Source organism: Vigna unguiculata, chromosome 5 (assembly GCF_004118075.2).
Source record: "Vigna unguiculata cultivar IT97K-499-35 chromosome 5, ASM411807v1, whole genome shotgun sequence".
Classification (NCBI taxonomy): Eukaryota; Viridiplantae; Streptophyta; class Magnoliopsida; order Fabales; family Fabaceae; genus Vigna; species Vigna unguiculata.
The window spans coordinates 36,216,164-36,236,979 of NC_040283.1; the positions used below are offsets into that span (position 1 = coordinate 36,216,164).

General features: G+C 36.2%; 1 protein-coding gene across 1 annotated transcript; it reads right to left on the bottom strand.

Annotated features, from left to right (window-relative positions):
• Positions 1 to 267: 267 nt before the first annotated feature.
• Positions 268 to 1,581, bottom strand: LOC114184663. The gene has a single exon (XM_028071979.1). It carries the CDS (start codon positions 1,579 to 1,581, stop codon positions 268 to 270), a length of 1,314 nt encoding a protein of 437 aa, XP_027927780.1.
• Between the last annotated feature and the right edge of the window lie 19,235 nt (positions 1,582 to 20,816).

Below are 20,816 nucleotides of genomic sequence, written 5' to 3' on the forward strand. Positions count from 1 at the left end.
GGTAGGAAACTTCATTTTCAAATGAATCGTCGATATCACGGCTCCCAATTTATTGATAGAAGGCCTTCCTAGCAGCAAATTGTATGATGAAGGTGCATTGACAACTATATAACGTATAAATATAGTTTTAGCATCTTTTTTGTGTCTAAAAGTCGTTCGAAGATCGACATACCCTTTAACTTCCACCTGATCTCCTGAGAAACCAACAAGTACTCCATCAAAAGGCCTTAATTGGTTTGTCGGTATTTGCAGCCCTACATAGGTGTTCTAGAACATCACATCTGCCGAACTCCCTTGATCAACCAGCACTCTATGAACATTCCTTCCCATCATGATAACAGATAATACTATAGGATCATCTTTATGTGGAACTACTCCTTTTAGATCTTCACTTGAAAACACAGTGTCCGGAACTTTCTTCGGCCTTTCAATTTTGGCCGTGGTCATGACACTCCTTACATATCTTTTCCTAGCCGAGCTGGTCTGTCCTCCTCCCGCGAAACCTCCTGCTATCGTGTTGAAATCCCCCAGGACAAGTGTTTCATGCAAATGGAGGACCGAACGAGTTCCAAATGGTTCCACATCTGTATTAGATTTTATATATTTCCCCATGAGTCCCCTATCTGCCAACACAGAGAGTTGGTTATTTAAAGCGTAACACGAATTTGTGTCATGACCTCCAGCCTGATGAAACTTACACCAAGCATTCGGTCTGCTTCCGAGTGTTCTCCTTGTATTATTGGGATAGCGCAAATACTTAGATATTTCTGTATCTTCTAATATTTCGGCTGGAGTCAATCTGAAATCAGGGATTCTTCGAGTTTGGCGATACTCGGTCCTTTGTTGTGCTACATAAGGGACGAACCGGCAATCCGTCCTAGTCCGAGGTGGAGTCCTTTCTCTTCGAGAAGTTTTAATATCTCGTTCACTCTTGGTATGGGTCAATGTTCTCTTGTCTCCTGCTTTTTTATGACGCATGGCCTCTTCAGTCTCTATCTCCACCGCTGCTCTTTGCCTAATCTCCATTAAAGTCTTTGGAGGGATCCAATACAAAGATTTACCGAAGGAACTGGCTCGGAGCCCCTTCACAAAGGCTTTTACAAGTAAGCCCTCGTTAGGATCGACTACTCTCATGCTAATATTGGTGAAGCGATTGAAAAACTGTTTCAATGATTCTTCAGCATACTGTCGTATGTCAAACATGTCTGCCATCTCCACTGGTTTGGCCCTATTAGCCGAAAATCTTTCCAAAAAAACACGTTTGAATTCGGTGAACGAGTTGATTGAGGAGCTCAAAATAGTGTTGAACCACTTAAGAGCGATTTTGGCTAGCGTGCCCACGAACATTTTACAACGTATTGCGTCGTTCCCCCCTGATATCAACATCTGGGCCTGAAACGCTTTTAAATGTAACTTTGGATCAGAGCTTCCTGTGAAGGGTGCGATCTTTGGGATCACGAAATTCTGTGGAATCGGTTCCTCCATGATCGTATTTGCTAGAGGGTTGGCGTCGCTAACCTCAGGATTCAACCGACTGGCATATCGGTAACCAATCCTGGTGGCCTCCAGTCTGTTTTGCATCTCCTCGTTTGCCTTCCATAGCTGTTCCTATTGTCGAAGTGCATCTTCTAGGCGTCGGTGTGTTTCTTCAGCCTCTTTGCATAGTCTTTCTCTCTCCCTTAGAGCCTCTTCCCGAAGAGCCTGTAAATCTTCCTCTGCTTTCTTATGGATTTCCTCCCTCTCCTTTTCTAACTGAATTTGGTCAACCTCTACTTTCAGTTTGATCTCCTCATTTTGTCGTTGCAGCTCCAAAATACTCTATATTATTTGTTGCCTAGTTGGCCCTTCACGTGCCGCACCTCTGCCTCTATTCATCCTCCTCAGTTCTGTCTCTTTTTGCTCGTTCTTTGAGTGGGGTCAGGATCGAGTTTTACCGGACCCCACGGTGGGCGCCAATGTTCTGGTTCAGAAAAATACTAGATAATTCTTCACCAAAACAAAGAGAAAGTGTTTGAGACTTATTTAGGTCAAAAACCTTCCATCCCTTGACCATGGGAGTAATCTTCTTATTTATAGAATAATCAGTTACAAATACTAGATTCTACAAATAATACAAAATAAAATTATCTTTTTCCCCTAAAATATCTCTAAATATAATAACAACCTTTATTAATCCCCTAAATCCCGCCAAACATGGAATTCCATTCAGTTACTATTCTCCCCCTTGGTGATGCCTCGATCTGCAACTACTCCCGATCTGCTATATGCCAAAAATCTAGCTCAATTAAATTCTCTTAACTATCATCTCGGCATAAAACCGAACCACTTTCTCTGGACCAGTATATATATATATATATATATATATATATATATATATATATATATATATATATATATATATATATATATATATATATATCCACACGTTCATTGTTTAATATTGTAATTTGGAGTTTATTACTTTGATGGATCTCTCACTGTGACTCGATGTAGATTATGGGAATATAACAATACTATTAACATAATATTGTTTATTGTTTATTTATTAATATTTAAATCAATTTTACACATGATGAAATTGTTAGGAATCCAAGTGTGAGTCTAAATCTCACATTGATAAAAAATGAGAAAGTAGAGCACTATATAAGAATAAAGGACCCATAAACCCATTGCCTTAAGGTTTTGGGTTGAGAGTGGTGTCAGTGCCTTATATGGTTTGGCTCAGGTCTCATTGATGTTGTATCTCCCCAATGATACCCCTCCTTATAAAAACCTAACAAGTGGTATTAGAGCCGATGGTTAAAATCAGCTCAAACGAGTGCAGTATGGTCCTAGTATCGAAAGTCTTCCTGGCAAGGGTTCCAAGTAATGCATGTCCCGTTAAGAAGAACGGCGGTACAAAAAAGGGCATAAAATGAGTAATCGTGGTTGGGAATGTTTCCCTTGGAGGGGGAGTGTACCAATGTAGTTGAAGGGACACACCCTTGAGGGGGAGATTGTTAGGAATCCAAGTGTGAGTCTAAGTCTCACATTGACCAAAAATGAGAAAGTAGAGCACTATATAAGAATAAAGACCCATAAACTCATTGCCTTAAGATTTTGGGTTGAGAGTGGTGTCAGTGCCTTATATGGTTTGGCTCAGGTCTCATTGGTGTTGTATCTCCCTAGTCATACCCCCTCCTTATAAAAACCTAACATAAATAAGTGTGATATAATTTATATCATATTTAAATTGATGTAAAAATTATTAATAACGGTGTTAACTAGGTCACATGGGATCTTGATCAATCTTTTTAAAAACAAAAGTAAATGGAGTTACAACCAATATTTATTTAGGATAAATATTTGGAAAAAACAACCTTTGGAATAAAAAGAAAATGGTTTGAAAAACCAAATTTTAAATTAGTAGGTTAATTACACGTAAAAAAATATTATCACCTTATTACTATCGTTTTAAGACAATTACCTTTGATTAAATGAAGAAATTTACTTAACTTAAGAAAATCTATTTTACCTCTCAAACAAATGCAATGATATTTAGTTACCTACTTGATATAACTTTCTTACTTGTAAAAAAATATATTATTATTATTATAAAAGAGTAATATTATTTGCATATTTATTTAACTCGATAAGGATGATGCCTCACTTCTAAATATCTCGAAGTGCAAAGAGAATCAGTATTACATACTTTTTGGTAAAAAACAATTACATGTAGAAAATTTTAAATATTGTTTTTAACTTTAATATAATATTTTATAACACTAAAATAATCAAGTCAGTGCATTCAAAGTGATTAAAAATATTAAAATAATCAAATAAGAAGTATATTCAAAGCGGTTTTAAAATATTAGTAGTAAAAATAGGCATATTAAAAGTACAAATAAAATGATTTCAAAACATTTTAAGATGACCGAAATTAGAAATGCATCTAGAGTGAATTAAAATATTAAGAGTAAAAATTAAACTATTAAAAGTACAAAAAAAAAATTTCAAATAATTTTATGGTAACAAAATTAAAAGTGCATCTAAAGTGATTTAAAATACTCATGTAAAAATAGTCGAATTAGAAGTGCATCTAAAGTGATTTAAAATATTGAAATAATTAAAACACATCTAAAGTGATTTTCAATAACTTGAAAATATATAAAGTGGTCTTAAAATAATTTTTTTTGTGATTTTAATCAAATTAAAAACATATTTATCGTAACTACCATTAAGATTTCTCTTCATAATTATTTTGACAAATCTACATCTTTCTATTTTTAAGGGTTAATACACTAAAAAAGCTAATAGCATAAATCATACTTATATGTCATATAATGGAAAGAGTCTAAAAAAGAAAAAAAAAACAAATTGGAGAAAAATGTAAAAAAAGAGGTATTGGGCTTGATCTGTGAGTGGCTCGTGTGAAGAGAGGAGATGGCTTTAAACCCCAATTTCTAGTAAGAGTGTGTCTGTCAAATGAAGAAATAGAACATATTTTCTAAAAGGAAAGGAAAAACATGAGCTGTAAAGCACGATTTTAAGCTGTCTAAGACAGCTTAGACCTAACTCTGAGGAGGAAGGGAAAGTAGTCTCAGACGCGAATATAGGTAGATATGATCTCGTAATGGTTCTTGTGCGATTTTGAGATGGAATGACTCAGATTCTACTTCGAGGCAATTCGTATGCAATTTTGGGATGGTTCTGACATATTTTCGAGACATGTTTGGTGCGATTCGAAGAGTGGAGTTTTCAAAGTAACCTTTTTGTTTGTCTATCAGCAATCTTGGAATTCTTCAGTTCTTCTTTTAATTATTTGTTAGCAGCTAATGCCTCTCTCCTCTATTGCCTTCGTAAGCCTGAATCCTTGTTTGTTGCACCAAGACAATCTCGAACCTTTAAATTTCACTCTTCCGCAACCTGTGCCCTCTCATCTGCCTCTTCTAAGGATAGTTTTTTATGAGAATTTTCTTCTTGTGTCATCTTTACTTTGTGGTGAACATCTTCAAATTCTCTTCCTTTCCTCTTCGACTTTGTAAACACTACTTTAAGCTCTTCAAATTCTTCCACACTAACAAGAATTTTTATAGGGGTTTCTTCAATGATAGAAGTAGAACTGTGAAGAGGTAGTTTGACCTTTTGAACTCTCTGATAAAGCCAAAGGCGATAACTTTCATGCAAACCACAACTTCTCTTGCCTAATCTTTTCCCTTTCTTAACGACCTTTTCCCAAGCATGATTAACTTTCTTAAGTATTTTTGGACTTAGTTGATTCACTTCATAACATAAGGAGTGATTGATTCTACTATTAGAGGTCATGTCATTAGATAACCTAATTGTCTCAAAGCCAAATATGAGTTATAATTTATGTATCCTTTGGTTCCTATAAGTGGTACGTTAGGAAGTTTTCCACATTGATAAATGACCTTTTCTACTTTGTTACAAGTTGGGTGCCGTCTGTGACCACAAAAAAAAAAACTATTTATTTATTTATCATTATTATTTTCTATAATATACTTATAAAATTTAGAGGTAAAATTATGCAATGATATCTAATTATACTTAAATTATTCACACACACACACACACACCACACACACACACACACACACACACCACACACACCACACACACACACACACACACACACACACACACCACACACACACACACACACACACACACACACACACACACACACACACACACACACACACACACACACACACACACACACACACACACACACACACACACACACACACACACACACACACACACACACACACACACACACACACACACACACACACACACACACACACACACACACACACACACACACACACACACACACACACACACACACACACACACACACACACACACACACACACACACACACACACACACACACACACACACACACATATATATATATATATATATATTTACAATACTGTATGCATCTTATATCCACACCGTTTAGTACATCTTATATTTCCTACATTAAAAGAGGAAAAAGTGTTATTTATTTACAATTTCCCCTCATATAGCGGCTTTCAAATAGGTGGAGGGAAAAGGTTATGGATAGGGTTCACTTGGAGTGTTGGGGTAAATAGAAGGTAACTCTGATTTGTCCTTCGATGACAATCGGCGCGTTTGAAGCAGAGAGAAAAGTAATGGTAGAGTTTCCCGTTCCCTGAAATATTACAAAATTATTCACTGCATTGGTTTGTCATGCATTCCCCGAAAAAAACAGCACAATGTCAGTGAAGAAGGGATCAGGCATGTTGGGAGTGGCCATCTATGATAAGGTTATAACATTTTGTTTTTCACACATAATCATAAAATAGGGAAGTGAGATAAATATCACATAAAAAAATATAAAACATATCATAATATACGATAAAATGAAATGAAAATTCTCCCAAATCCATAAAACTGGATTTTATCATACTTTATAAAGATATTGATTAATTTTGTAGTGACTAGTTAGGAAAAATGAGCTCATGGCCAACAAAGTAACTCAAGAACATCTCATCTTGAGTAATACTAACTCGTTTAAATCCCCAAGGTCATACCTCAAACTACAATAATCAAATCTTTATTCATCATAGATTTTATTTCAATATTAATCCATATAATTATATAAATAAATAAGATCAATGCATAATTAAAATAAATATAAATAAATAAAAAGGACCAGTACGTAACTGGAGATAAATGTAAATAAATAAATGAGAGTAAATATAAATTGAATAAATAGGACCAGTGCACAATTGAAGATGAATATAAATAAATAAATAAATAGGAACGAAAACTAAATATAAATTAGAATAAGGTTAGGGACACCTCACTTAAGGTAAATATAAAGATAAAAATAATTATGAACAGATAAAAAAATAATCAAAGTAAAAAGATAAAATGATAAATATGGAAGATATGCTTTTGAAGATGATCTTTGTATTTTATTTTTTTCCTCTTTCTTTTCTCACATTCGCAAAGACTCTCTTCTTGTCCTCCCTCTCTTTTTTTTTTTCACTGTCTCTCTTTCCTTCCCCCCTTTGATTCACTTCACCGATATTTATACTAACATTCTGTAATGATTGCATTTAGTTTAAAATGCACTATTTCATTTTTGTTTCAATTCTTCCTTGGTTTAGTTTAGTTAGTTAAAGATTGGCCTGCCAAGATTTTTTTTTATCCTATCTGACGTTAACATTAACCTGGCATGGCATTAATTATGATTTGCCATTTTGACCACTCTTGGTGCATGTACATGGATTGTAATGTGGTGTAGATTCAATCTAAAAATTTCTTTAGTTTATCTTATCATAATATATAAATGTTTCTATACATATATCATTAAGGTTCAATTTGGAGAAGACTATAAATATTATTATTATTTTTTTATTAAATATATCCATGATATTTAAAATTACTTCAACAAACAGAACAATGGGGTATAATGGAACAATATTATAAAATTATTGTGTAATACGTATTATAAATGTGTTCATAATAATAATAATAATAATAATAATAATAATAATATAATAATAATAATATTATTATTATTATTATTATAAAGACAAAACATATGTTTTTCTAAAACTGAAATGCTAGTTATAATGTTATAAGTATTATAACTTATTTTATTATGGAAGTATATTATTTTGTAGTAATATTTTTATTATAATTATTTTAATTGCAAACACTTAAAGTTTGATTTCTTGAATAATTATAATTTTTATATCATATATTCATAATTTATTATACTAGTCACAATATTTATGGAAAATAATGTATCATAAACTTTTAGGTATTGACAAACCGAAAACATTGTGGTATAAATTTTAAGATGTTACATCGTCAGATTGATTGTTCAACGAAATTTGCCAAAAATTTTGTTTTAGCTTTCACGAGACTCCATTTGACATTTGTAATAGGAGAAAGTGAATTAAATTTGATGGAGTATGTAACACCCCATTTAAAAAATAACTTTAATTTAAATGAAATACCACACAGATAGAAATTTAGTGACAAGTCCTGGAGTATAAACGCTACTCCTGACAATATCCAGAGGATGCTAGGAGAAACCAAGGCACACCACGATGTCGGATATAAACGAAATCCAAGGACTTCACAATAGTTAATAGAGTACTAAAGAACAAAGTATTATATGGGCCATAGCCCTAAAGAAACGCCCAAAGAAACATGAAGTCCAGCCCAGGTAGACTATGCAGCGGAATCAATCTCTTCCCTGTTGACCTTGAGTACCTCTCGCATCTGCTCCCATCAATAAATTGATGATCATCGCAAAAGTAGAAGAACAACATACAAAACAATCAAACAAGCAAGGGTAAGCTAGAGCCAAAAAAAAGATTTTATCATGCAATCAGATATACTTTCATAGTCCAATATACACACATCATCCAAGCATGTTCTGACCTTCAAATCAATACACTAAGACTCGACTCGACTCATCCGGATACATATAACCCGATGTGATTCAGCGGATGCTTGCACTTGTGGTGGATACCTCTACTCACCCCCGACTTGCTCACCCCCAAGCTAAGTGTTATAAGTGTTACAATGAATCAATTCCCTCACACACAAGGTTAGCCCTTAATGAGTTTCAGGCCTCCTGCTACTCTCACCACAAGAGTCAGTCCGCTCTAAGTGAGACTAACTGACTCCTTAGAGTGGCAGGATGCAATCCTTACCTTGAATCCTTACCAAGTTATATAGATGGGGCACCACCATGGACACCCACTAACATGGGGCCATGGAATTACGTCCCAACCACTGAATCACAGCCCTGAAACCCCACCTAGAGATTTCAAGGATTTACGCACTAACCATGGACCAAACATAATCAAACAAGTAAGTAAGATGTTCATCACGCATATATATCCCATGTCAACCTTTATAATCAACCTCTTTTATATTCCACGTCAAACCCATACCAACTCCTCATACTCCATCCATGAATATAGAATTTTAGCTCATCTCGTTACCATGCCACTTTCATAACCAACCATCTCATGTTCATTACATGCCAAGAATTTATCCAATTCGTCATTCATAACCCATAAACCATCCCACTCATGCATATTTATCCATTTCATGACATTATTCAAAAATCCAATCAATTTCATACCAAAATCACACCAACACATCAATCCAATTTCATAGCCACATATTTCCATGCATTTTCCAAGCCTCATATTTTAAATCGGGTAGATTCAGTAATCAAACAGTCCATAACTACCAAGCGAAGGAAAACAACGTGACCTGCAGCGGGTCTCGCTCAAGCCAGACGTCCTCGCTTAGACGAGAGGAGTACCCTCGCTCAAGCTATAGACTCTCGCTTAGGCAAGACTGCGACAGTGGCCCTGGAGAGTTTGCGGGCACTCGCTTAGGCGAGGCCATCTCGCCTGAGCGAGATGGTTTTTCGCTCAAAAAACGGTTCACTCGCCTGAGCGAGTACTTGCGTAATACTCCTGGGTGAGTTTCTACAACTCTCGCCTGGGCGAGATGAGCTCGCCTGGGTGAGAACATCAGTTCGCCATCTCCTGCTTCACGTGACAGAGACATAAACACACAGCGATAACCAGTTCATTCTTATTTCAAGACAAGCATTTTCTAAGCACAATAATCATAGAACAGAAGTGAAACAACCAACATATGACAAAAAGCGAAGAACCCTAGCATCCCTTACCTGGAATGAGCTAGTACAAGGCCTCGACACCAACAGCGAAGCACCACAACTCAAGGAACAAACTTAGAAGCTGGAAAATAGCGAAATAGTAAAGGAATGGGGTTACTATGGAACCCTAATTGGAAGTACGAAAATGTGACTTAGAAAGGATACGTAAAGAGCTGGAAAATCACTTACATGGAGTGGAAAATGAGATCGAGCTTGAGTAACCTTGACCAAGATTTCGGGACTTAAACCCTAGCAGAGAGTTCGCAGCTGCTCTAGGAGGGAATAAGGGAACTATTTTTTCTGAAAAAGAGACGAATGAGTGAGGTTAGGGCAGATTAAGGTTTTTGGCTCCCTATGGGCCAGCCTTAGGCCCAATTTATTTGGGCAACCCTTTTAAAAATAGGGCAGAACAAAAGAGGGTCTTACATTCTCCCCAACAACAAAAATTTTCGTCCTCAAAAATTCATCGATGAGGTAGAAAGAAACTATGTTCTCCTTATTTCCTTTGAGAACCACCACTCAGACACGACTGATATAACGACTCCAACGCCCATAGCCACTGGAAACTTTGCCTCTGTGCTAAGCGACATGTGTTCAACAATGTAGATTTGTTTAGTCACTACACTTGAAATGGCTTCGAACTTGCAACCTTAAAACTTGAATGCTCCATCAATACTTGTCCAACTAACTTGTATCTGACATACTGACTCACTTCCCATATGCTCCCCATTACCTCTTGTAGGTTGTATCAAAGTCTCAGACGACTTTACGTCTCAAACTAAAGCATGTTCGTTATCACTTCTCATCACCTTGTTCACTCCTTTATGCCTCACTTTAGTGACTTGATCAACATGGAGCTTTGGCCTACCGCCCTACCATCAACACTCTTGACCACTTTTATGCGTAACAACACTCATAACATCTTGCCTCCTTTACTGACTTCAACCAACGGTAACAAAGTCCACAACCAAGTCATTTCATTTCCAAATTAAACTTTCCTTTATTACAACCACCCAATTCATTTTGGCATCTCCCCTTCATTTATGATCTGCTAACCTTTAATTATCCTTCGACAAAAGCCTAAGAACTAGGTCTTTCCTTGGCTTATAATTTCTAACTTGATTTATACCTATCAACTCTAAGATACTTCCCAAATTAAGATTTTTGCTGAATTACTTCTTCCCCAATCTTGTCGAGAGACTCACTAGTTCTAGTCAGATGACTAGGCTAATGAAATCTCCTCACACATTCTCTTTCCAACCTAAAAACTTATGTTTCTTAACCAACTCTTACTCTCACCTCGTCAACTCGAGGATCTTGAATTTCCTTCTCTGGCCAAACGTTTAGGCCCACTTTCTCACTTCAACGTTGACATCCTAATTTGAAATCATAACTCAAACCATCTCCTACTCCTCTTGCACGACTTTCTCTGAGTAACTCCATAACTCCAATTCTAAATGATCACTGAACATCCTTACTTAGTACTCATAAGAACTTCGCCTTCGCGGTTTTATGAATAACCGGTTGTCGTAGTAATTCACTAGGTCATGAGTAAGATAGTTCTTCCCACACACCTCTTACCCTCCATAGGTATCTCTCCTCTCCACCCCGTTGCGCCACTCTGATCAACAGACAAGTCACTCATTCGTTCACTCCAAATGATGCTCCTTTTAAGTCTGTCGTGACAAGGAAGCAATCATCGATGAGGAACCTTCCTCTAAAACCTCTATGGAACTTGCAAAACCCTTTGGACTCACCTTTTTATAGTCTTAGCATCCCATTTTCCCAACATTATATCCACCCTTCCTAACTATATGTCCTGTTAGGCACTAAAACCTTTGTCAATACCCTTTCTTGCACATTCTAAAGACTCTGTTCGCACTTGGATACTCGCCGTTAAACCTTGACGATACAGCTAACATGTTTGAGATTGCCTTACCTTCATCATGTTTCCATTCTTTACAACCATAGGCTCGTAAAGCCAATCCTCCCTTATCCAACGCTTTCCCTTGAACAATCTATTCCACCACTACCTTTCCTCTAATGTTTACCAAATTTGCAGTCATCCTTGTGGTTATACTTAGTATAAGCCACTACTTCTCCAACATCTCCTCCACCTCCGTATTTACTTCAAACTCGCGGTAGAAACCATTCCATTAGGGACTATTATCTCAAGTTCCTCTTCAGGCACCAATGCAGAGGGGAACTTTATCACACCAAGGTCAAAACTCTGGTACTTGTTTCACAACATGTCTATAACTCCTTTACTACTGAGATCCTCTCGTCTATCATCCACTTTCCCTCGTCAGATGTCTTTGATTCATGTGAAGCTTTACCCCCACTATTTAGCTTGATCCGTACTTCACACGCCATCATTGAATCATCTCTTTTTAATCCAAGAACACCACCTCGTTGGTTGTCCCAGCTCATCGGAATGAGATTGAGAAAACAACTGATTCACCCTTGAGACTACGTCCCAACATCGCATAATTCAGATCGGATTTAAATTTAAATACTTTGATCACCACGAAGGCACCACACCCCCGAGCGGGTCTCCACTTGGTCGCAATTGTAGCAAAAACCATCGTCTCAACCTCAGTTCCTTCTTAAAGACAACCATGACTCCTTTACCATACTGGCGACATCAAGGAGTACACGATCCCAAGAAAACCGGCCCTTAGTCCAAGCATCTCTTCGTAAGGTGCATCTATGTATGAGATTTATTTGTGCTAACCACTTTAGCATCAACCATCGTAGACACCATGTCAACCACTCAAAACTTCTCTTTTCATTTCCCCCATCATTGTGTTATGACATCAGTTGGGTTGTCCTTCCATACGAGAATAACCTTTAAAGGTGTGCCCCTCCTTCTGGTACGTGAAACCTTCCACTTTATACCCAGGGTCAGATGTCCTACTCACGGGAACTACTTTCCCATTGAATCATCCCACTAACAAATTTGAAAAGACCCATCATCACCTGCTGACTATTAATCCTAGTATGAATCCTTTATGCCACTTCTTTCCTATCCATAAATTGTTCTTTCCCCTACTTAGGAACATCATCTTTCCTCACTGATCACTAAACCCTTATCCATCTCAGCCTCCCACTAGAGGTTTGCCATCCTTTCGCACTTCCCGGTCTCCTCCTTTCTCACATTTCTCGTCGCTAAGCAATCCCTCCATTTTCTGCAACCTAAGGTTTGCCAATTGTCCCTCTTCCACCACTCCAAGAAGCACTAGATGTGACCATATGACTATATTCAATGACATTCCATCTAACACTGTATGCATTTGCAGAACTCGGAACCTCACCATCGTCGGGGTGTAGAATCAGCTTGATTTCCTCAAACGATGTGGCACTTGCACGCACTGATACCCCTCAGTGTTCTTACCCTTTGGATTCAACTCCTTTTAGAAAGCTTGTAGTATTTGTTTTCCGAGAGTCTATCCGTAAAGCTCCCTCTGACCAATCGTTATTTTGGGAACTCTAGCATCTTCTCCAGTTTATTAATCCAAGACATTGGATCTGCATTCCCTTATCTCCGTAGACACTAGACACAAAGCACAGAGGCACAGCCAGACAAACTAGATCATACCAAGCAACAGTCTATCACTTACAGACAACGAACCCCTTTTTGTATGTCACCGCTCTTTCCTTAAACCATTAGAATTAAGAAAGGAAAACAACATTTACTCTAGTCATGAGTGTGCACCCTCATTACTCTATCAAGGCGTTTTTTGTTCCTAAAACTTTTGGTTTCACTCACAAACTCGACTAGACATGACTACTTACGCCTGCAAGGCACGACAAACCCACAACCTCAGGTCATCCTAAGGACGAACTGCTTTGATACCATTAATGTAACACCCCATTTAAATAATAACTTTAATTTAAATGAAATGCCACACAGATAGAAATTTAGTGACAAGTCCTGGAGTATAAACGCTACTCCTGACAATATCCAGAGGATGCTAGGAGAAACCAAGGCACACCACGATGTCGGATACAAATGAAATCCAAGGACTTCACAATAGTTAATACAATACTAAAGAACAAAGTAGTACATGGGCCATAGCCCTAAAGAAAAGTCCAAAGAAAAATGAAGTCCAGCCCAAGTAGACTATACAGTAGAAGAACAACATACAAAACAATCAAACAAGCAAGGGTAAGTTAGAGCCAAAAAAAGATTTTATCATGCAATTAGATATTATCATGCAAAAAAAGATTTTATCATGCCATCAAATTACGTCCCGACCACTGAAGCACGACCCTGAAACCCCACCTAGAGATTTCAAGAAATTACGCATTGACCATGGACCAAACATAATCAAACAAGTAAGTAATATGTTCATCACACACACACACACACATATATATATATATATATATATATATATATATCCCATGTCAACCTTTATAATCAACCTCTTTTATATTCCACGTCAAACCCATACCAACTCCTCATACTCCATCCATGAATATAGAATTTTAGCTCATCTCGTTACCATGCCACTTTCATAACCAACCATCTCATGTTCATTACATGCCAAGAATTTATCCAGTTCGTCATTCATAACCCATACACCCTCCCACTCATGCGTATTTATCCCTTTCATGACATTATTCAATAATCCAATCAATTTCATACCAAAATCACACCAACACATCAATCCAATTTCATAGCCACATATTTCCATGCATTTTCCAAGCCTCATATTTTAAACAGTCCATAACTACCAAGCGAAGGAAAACGTGACCTGTAGCGGGTCTCGCTCAAGCCAGACGTCCTCGCTTAGACGAGAGGAGTAGCCTCGCTCAAGCTGCAGACTCTCGTTTAGACAAGACTGCGACAGTGGCCTTGGGAGAGTTTGCGGGCGCTCGTTGAGGCGAGGCCATCTCGCCTGAGCGAGATGGTTTTTCGCTCAAGAAACGGTTCACTCGCCTGAGCGAGTACTCGCGCAATACTCCTGGGCGAGTTTCTGCAACTCTCACCTGGGCGAGATGAGCTCGCCTAAGCAAGAACATCAGTTCGCCATCTCCTACTTCACGTGACAAAGACATACACATTCTCAACGATAACCAGTTCATTCTTATTTCAAGACAAGCATTTTCCAAGCACAACAATCATAGAACAGAAGTGAAACAACCAACATATGACAAAACGCAAAGAACCTTAGCTTCCCTTACCTGGAATGAGCTAGTACAAGGCCTTGACACCAACATCGGAGCACCACAACTCAAGGAACAAACTTAGAAGCTGGAAAATAGCGGAACAGTAAAGGAATGAGGTTACTATGGAACCCTCACTGGAAGTACGAAAATGTGACTTAGAGAGGATACGTAAAGAGCTGGAAAATCACTTACATGGAATGGAAAATGAGATCGAGCTTGAGTAACCTTGACCAAGATTGGGGGGTTAAACCCTACCAGAGAGTTCGCAACTGCTCTAGGAGAGAATAAGGGAAATGTTTTTTCTGATTAGGGTCTTTGGCTCCCTATGGGTCAGCCTTAGGCCCAATTGATTTGGACAACCCTTTTAAAATTAGGGCAGAACAAAAGTGGGTCTTACAAAGAATGTATACATGGTGAGCCATAAATAGAGTATTGGTAAACAACACGTTAACTTCTTTTTTCCTTTTTCATAACAAAGGTTGAGAGCATATGTATCTGCTAAGATATTGGTCACTAGTTTCTCTCTTCTATCTCGAAAAGCTAATGTAAGTTTGACATTCCATTTTTTTTATTCTCGGACTATTGGATGAGTCGAGGCTCATGAGGCCATATATATTAATTTTTCCCATGTTTACAAATAATTAATTTATATACCCACATTGTTAATATGAATATTAGTGCAATGGTTGATTTCTTCAAATAAAAGTTGAATAAATAATATATATGTAAAGTGTACTCATATCATCCATAGTTGAATGAATGGTTATTATGTTCAACATTTAATTACTCTAAATTATTTCAAAGGTATCCTACATGTTTATGTACAATAGTATATTATTGGTAACACCAATGATTTTTGCATCCCAAGGAATGACACAAAATACTTGAAACAAATCATGTGAAACTATAACCAATTGCTAAATTGGACTACCATTTTGGTGGAATTAAGGTTAGGGCTTGATGCTAGAATCATGTGCAATTAGGGCCTTTGTGTCATCCTAGGATCATGTAAAACACAATCTAAATAGACAAAAATACTTTATTATTTTTTATTATTTTCTTAATTAGGTGTGTAGGTCATGTAGTCAATGTTCCAAGTGTCTTTCCCATTGATTGAGCCTTTGTTGTTGGCACTAGAGCTGGAGTTGTGACATACCTAATTTCCTCGACCATAATTTTAGTCAAATCATCATGCATGACCACGATATGCATGATTGAGCCTTACAGATACACTTTCTCAATCACCATTAGACCAGGAGAAACTTTTCCAATAAATAGCCTTCATCGATAGGAGATATCAATATGTGTTTCCTCCATTTTAAGTCATTAAATAACACACCTACCTTTTATGCTAACATGATCATGAGAAGAAACTACATTTGGCTCAACTACATTATGTAGTTGGGGGATGCTCATGGACTCTAATAGTTGGAGAACTCACACCTCAACTAGTCAATAACTTGTTCTTTCATCTACATAGTCAATTGTGTTGTGAACCTTTATGTTAGCCATGAAACTATCTGCTTCATCATCTCTTGAATCACACATCCTGCAAAAAAAGTTAGGGTGAAGAGTTTATCCAAAATATTGTTTCACACCCACACATAAACCAATAGTACACACATAATAAGGGTGTTCTTTAGTATCAATAGTGGTGATCAATATGTCATGATGAGCCTAGGAGGCAAAACTTCCTTGGGAGATTTTCCCGAGTGGGGCATCTTTTAAATAAAAACATGTTGGTTCTCAAGTGGGTATTCACCAAAGTCCCACATCGAGTAATATGAAGAAGAGAGTAGCAGAAAAATACTATAAAAGTAAAGAGTTGGTTTTAGAGTTGTTACAACAACTCAATAAGTCTCTTGGGTGCATGGGGGACTTGGGTAGTTGTGTGTCATGAGAAGGTTTGCAATTTTTGCCAGAAAAATTGCACTAGGAAGGGTTTGCAATTTTGGTCAACAAAAAATTGCACTATGAAGGGTTTGCAATTTTTTCCCGAAAAATTGCACTTGGATGATAATACTTCTTATTGAGTGTTTGTGGATGTAGGTCTTGAGGTGCCAAATCACGTTAAATTTCCTGTGTGGTTTTATTTATTTTTCTACTCTTATTTGTGGGTGTGTTTCCGCTTAAAGAGATTATTATTTTTAGTGTGTGATTTCCCAACAGTGAGCCAGGTTCTGACCAGGGGTTTCTAATCAAGGGAGGAAGAGGAGTAATTTGGCATACTGACCAAAATCAACGACCTTTGAAGAGAGTGGAGTTCATGTGTGGCGAGATGCTCCCAGATCTATGGAGAAGGTTGCAAATGGTGCTTATGTGGCCTAATGAGTGATGTACCATGGAGATCTTATTTGTGTGAGTCATGGTTTGCAACATGTGCGTGAAGGAAGTGTTATGCGGCTTACATATCTACTCTAGTTGTTGTGTCCGGTGGACCGCGATGTTTGCTCGAGATCTCCAATGGTGGTGTTTTGCATGGCTCACGCGATGCGTTATCAACAGTGGGTATTGCGTCGTTGTGTTGTGGCAGTGTCGTGGCTTGACCAAGGTGGCATTATGATGGATTCCCCTTGATTATCAGTGAATTGTTAGTGACAATGATGTGAAAGTTGCCGACAACGAGTCTGATGTTCAAGGCGGTGAGGGTCGATGATGGAGAAAGATAGTCATCGTTTGTGAGTCCGTGCAGAACACCAGTGACAAGAGTGGTTCAAGTAGATATGTTGGATCACTAGTAGCAAGAGTGGTTCAAGCATATATGTTGGTGGTGTGTCAAATCTTTGTTCATAGCATGTGAGACTTTTGATGAAGGGAGGATATGTTGGTTCTCAAGTGGGTATTCACCAAAGTCTCACATCGAGTAATATGAAGAAGAGAGTAGCAGAAAAATACTATAAAAGTAAAGAGTTGGTTTTGGAGTTGTTATCACAACTCAATAGGTCTCTTGGGTGCATGGGGGACTTGGGTAGTTATGTGTCATGGGAAGATTTACAATTTTTGCCAGAAAAATTGCACTAGGAAGGGTTTGCAATTTTGGTCCACAAAAAATTGCATTATGAAGGGTTTGCAATTTTTGCCCAAAAAAATGCACTTGGGTGATAATACTTCTTTTTGAGTGTTTGTGGATGTAGGCCTTGAGGTGCCGAACCACGTTAAATTTCCTGTGTGTTTTTATTTATTTTTTTTGCTCTTATTTGTGAGTGTGTTTCCGTTTGAAGAGATTATTATTTTTAGTGCGTGATTTCCCAATAAAACACAATATATTATTGATAATATGTCATGAAATATGTATAACTCAACCATAGGACATTATCATCAACATACAATTCGCTATAGAATCTCTTGTGATTTCTCGTATGTCATTTTCCCTCTTATTTTAGTTTAGGCTAGTTTCCATTTCTCATGTTGTTAAAGAGGGTGGAAGAGAAATAAATCCTTCACCGGAGGATGTGTCTTTTCTCTCTTTTGCATTATTTTCCAACAAGTCCAACTCTCCTTAAGACATTGATCAATAAAGGAAGCATTTTTCTATTACAAGTCTTGAGTTTTCTTTCCTTTTTCCAATAAATAAATAATACATATAAATGGTGGGTTTCATCATATGATTCAATAAAGTGTAATGTCAAACATAAACAAACCATTCATCATCATAGTCATGGTGCATCATCAAGCTTTCTATTGTTTACTGATGTCATCTTTAGAACTTATAAACACTCTTTGAAAGTGTGAGAGCTAGATGAGTGAGTTGTAGGAGCTTGGAAGAAGAACTTGGCCTAATGGATGACTACTTACAAAATTGCCCATTTAGTGCAACTATCATTTAGGGGTAGCACGGTTTCTAAGATCCTATTAATTCTTTTGGCATCAAAGTTGATATGTTTCCCCCTAACATAACTAAGAAAGGAAGAGCATGATGACTCATTGATTTGTCTTGCATTACAATAGGATTTTCTCACCATTGCAATATTGGTTAGAGTAGGATATGTACCAATTTAGTCTAATTCCTTGTTTTAAATTCCTTCTGGGATTCAACAAATTCATTTAGTTCCAGCCAAATTTCTCTTTACATCAAAAGTTTGTGCTCTTAAAATATAGGATAAATAACTTCGTGAGTAGTATAAAATTTTGAATAGGGTTTTGATGCTTGTTTGGGCGTTCGGAACAAGTATTACATTAGTGGTTAAGAGGGGACTTTATTTCTATATTAGTAGTTTATATAGATATAAATTTTACTATCATACCAAACACATCACTTAGTAACCGTTATTAAGAAATCATTTCTCATTAGTTCAATTACTCTTTTATCATTTATTATAATTATTTATGTATTGTTTCTTTTAATGAAGAACTCAATTATCTCTCGTATAACATATAAAATCTTACATCTAATTCAATAATCAAAGTTAATAGATGTATATATTAGAATAATATTAATGATTTAATTGTAAGAATATAAAAATCTAACCATTTAGATGAAAAAAACTAGATTAGAATATAAAAGTTTTATTATGAAGAGAATATTCAATATATGATATCTTATTATTTATAATAAGTTTATTATATTTTGAAGTAAAATATATTACAAATCAATGAGCTTAAATGTTAAGATGTTATAACAAAATTTTGTTATTATAGTTAAATAAGTTGTCATGTATTAAGATCCATTTAAAAATCTAGAATCATGTATTAAGATCCATTTGAAAATCTAGAATCTCCAAGGAGAACATATATGTTGATGTAGGACATTTTTAGTAAATAATCTAACTTTTTTTTTAAACTTTTGATTTATTTTGACAAGATGAACTCCCGATATCGAATTCACTTCAACTTGTGTGAGAGAAAATCTCTCAATATATAAAAAATAGATAAAAATATATTGTCTTTTTTTTCTACACTTAATATTTAAAATGTCACTCCTCGTATGAAATCAAAATAACTTTCTACCCTCTTCTCTTCACCACAAATGCGCTTGCGCTTTTGTGAGTTCATGGCTGGCTTGTTATTTGGAATGATAATACACCACACCACACCACATTTTTATTAGCTGTACAACAATGCTTCTTTGTCCTTTTCTTGTTGATGTAACATTCAAAGTACATAACAAAAAAAATAATATTCATTACACATAATTTAACCACTTTGTGAAACTAGGATCAACTCAATTTCAATTAAATTGAGTTGGTATTAAAACTATTTAATATAATATGATCTAATGGAATTATAAGAAAATCTATTGAGAGTGAATCTTACGATAATATTTTCTTAAAAAGCTATTTTGTAAATATATTGAGATTTAATGATGTTTTGATTTAATGATAAAGTTGAGAACTTTCAATTGAGTTTCTAATAAATTTTTGTGGTCTATTGAGTCCTTAAAATTTTAAAACTTTTCAATTGAGTCCCTATACAATTAAGTAGAGTTGTCAAAGTGAGTTAGAACTAGGGATGTCAATGGGGCGGGTAAGGTACGGGTAGTAGCTCCCCCGTACCCTACCCGCTGGATAAATATCTGCCCCGTATCCGTACCCATATTCGTCGGGTATCCGTTATGCGGGTACCTGTCTACTTTTTTCATATATGCGGGTATACACGGGTACCCGCGGGTATTTACAAAATTATTTAAAAAATAAATATTTAATCATAAATTCAAATAAAATAAAATAAAATACATTTTTCATAAATTTTAAATAAAGTTCAAACAAACTCAAGTTCATATAAGTCCAAATAATCATAAAAATAAATATAAAATGACATTCAACACAATGAAAATTCTTTAATTAGTACTTTGATCAACAAGTCCACTTTCTCCGATTGATTCCTTGGAAAAAGATTAGATCAGAATGTTTTTTACTTAATATATATATATATATATATATATATATATATATTTAAAAGGTAATTTTTGTGAATTAAAGTTTAGCGGGTACATGTATCCATG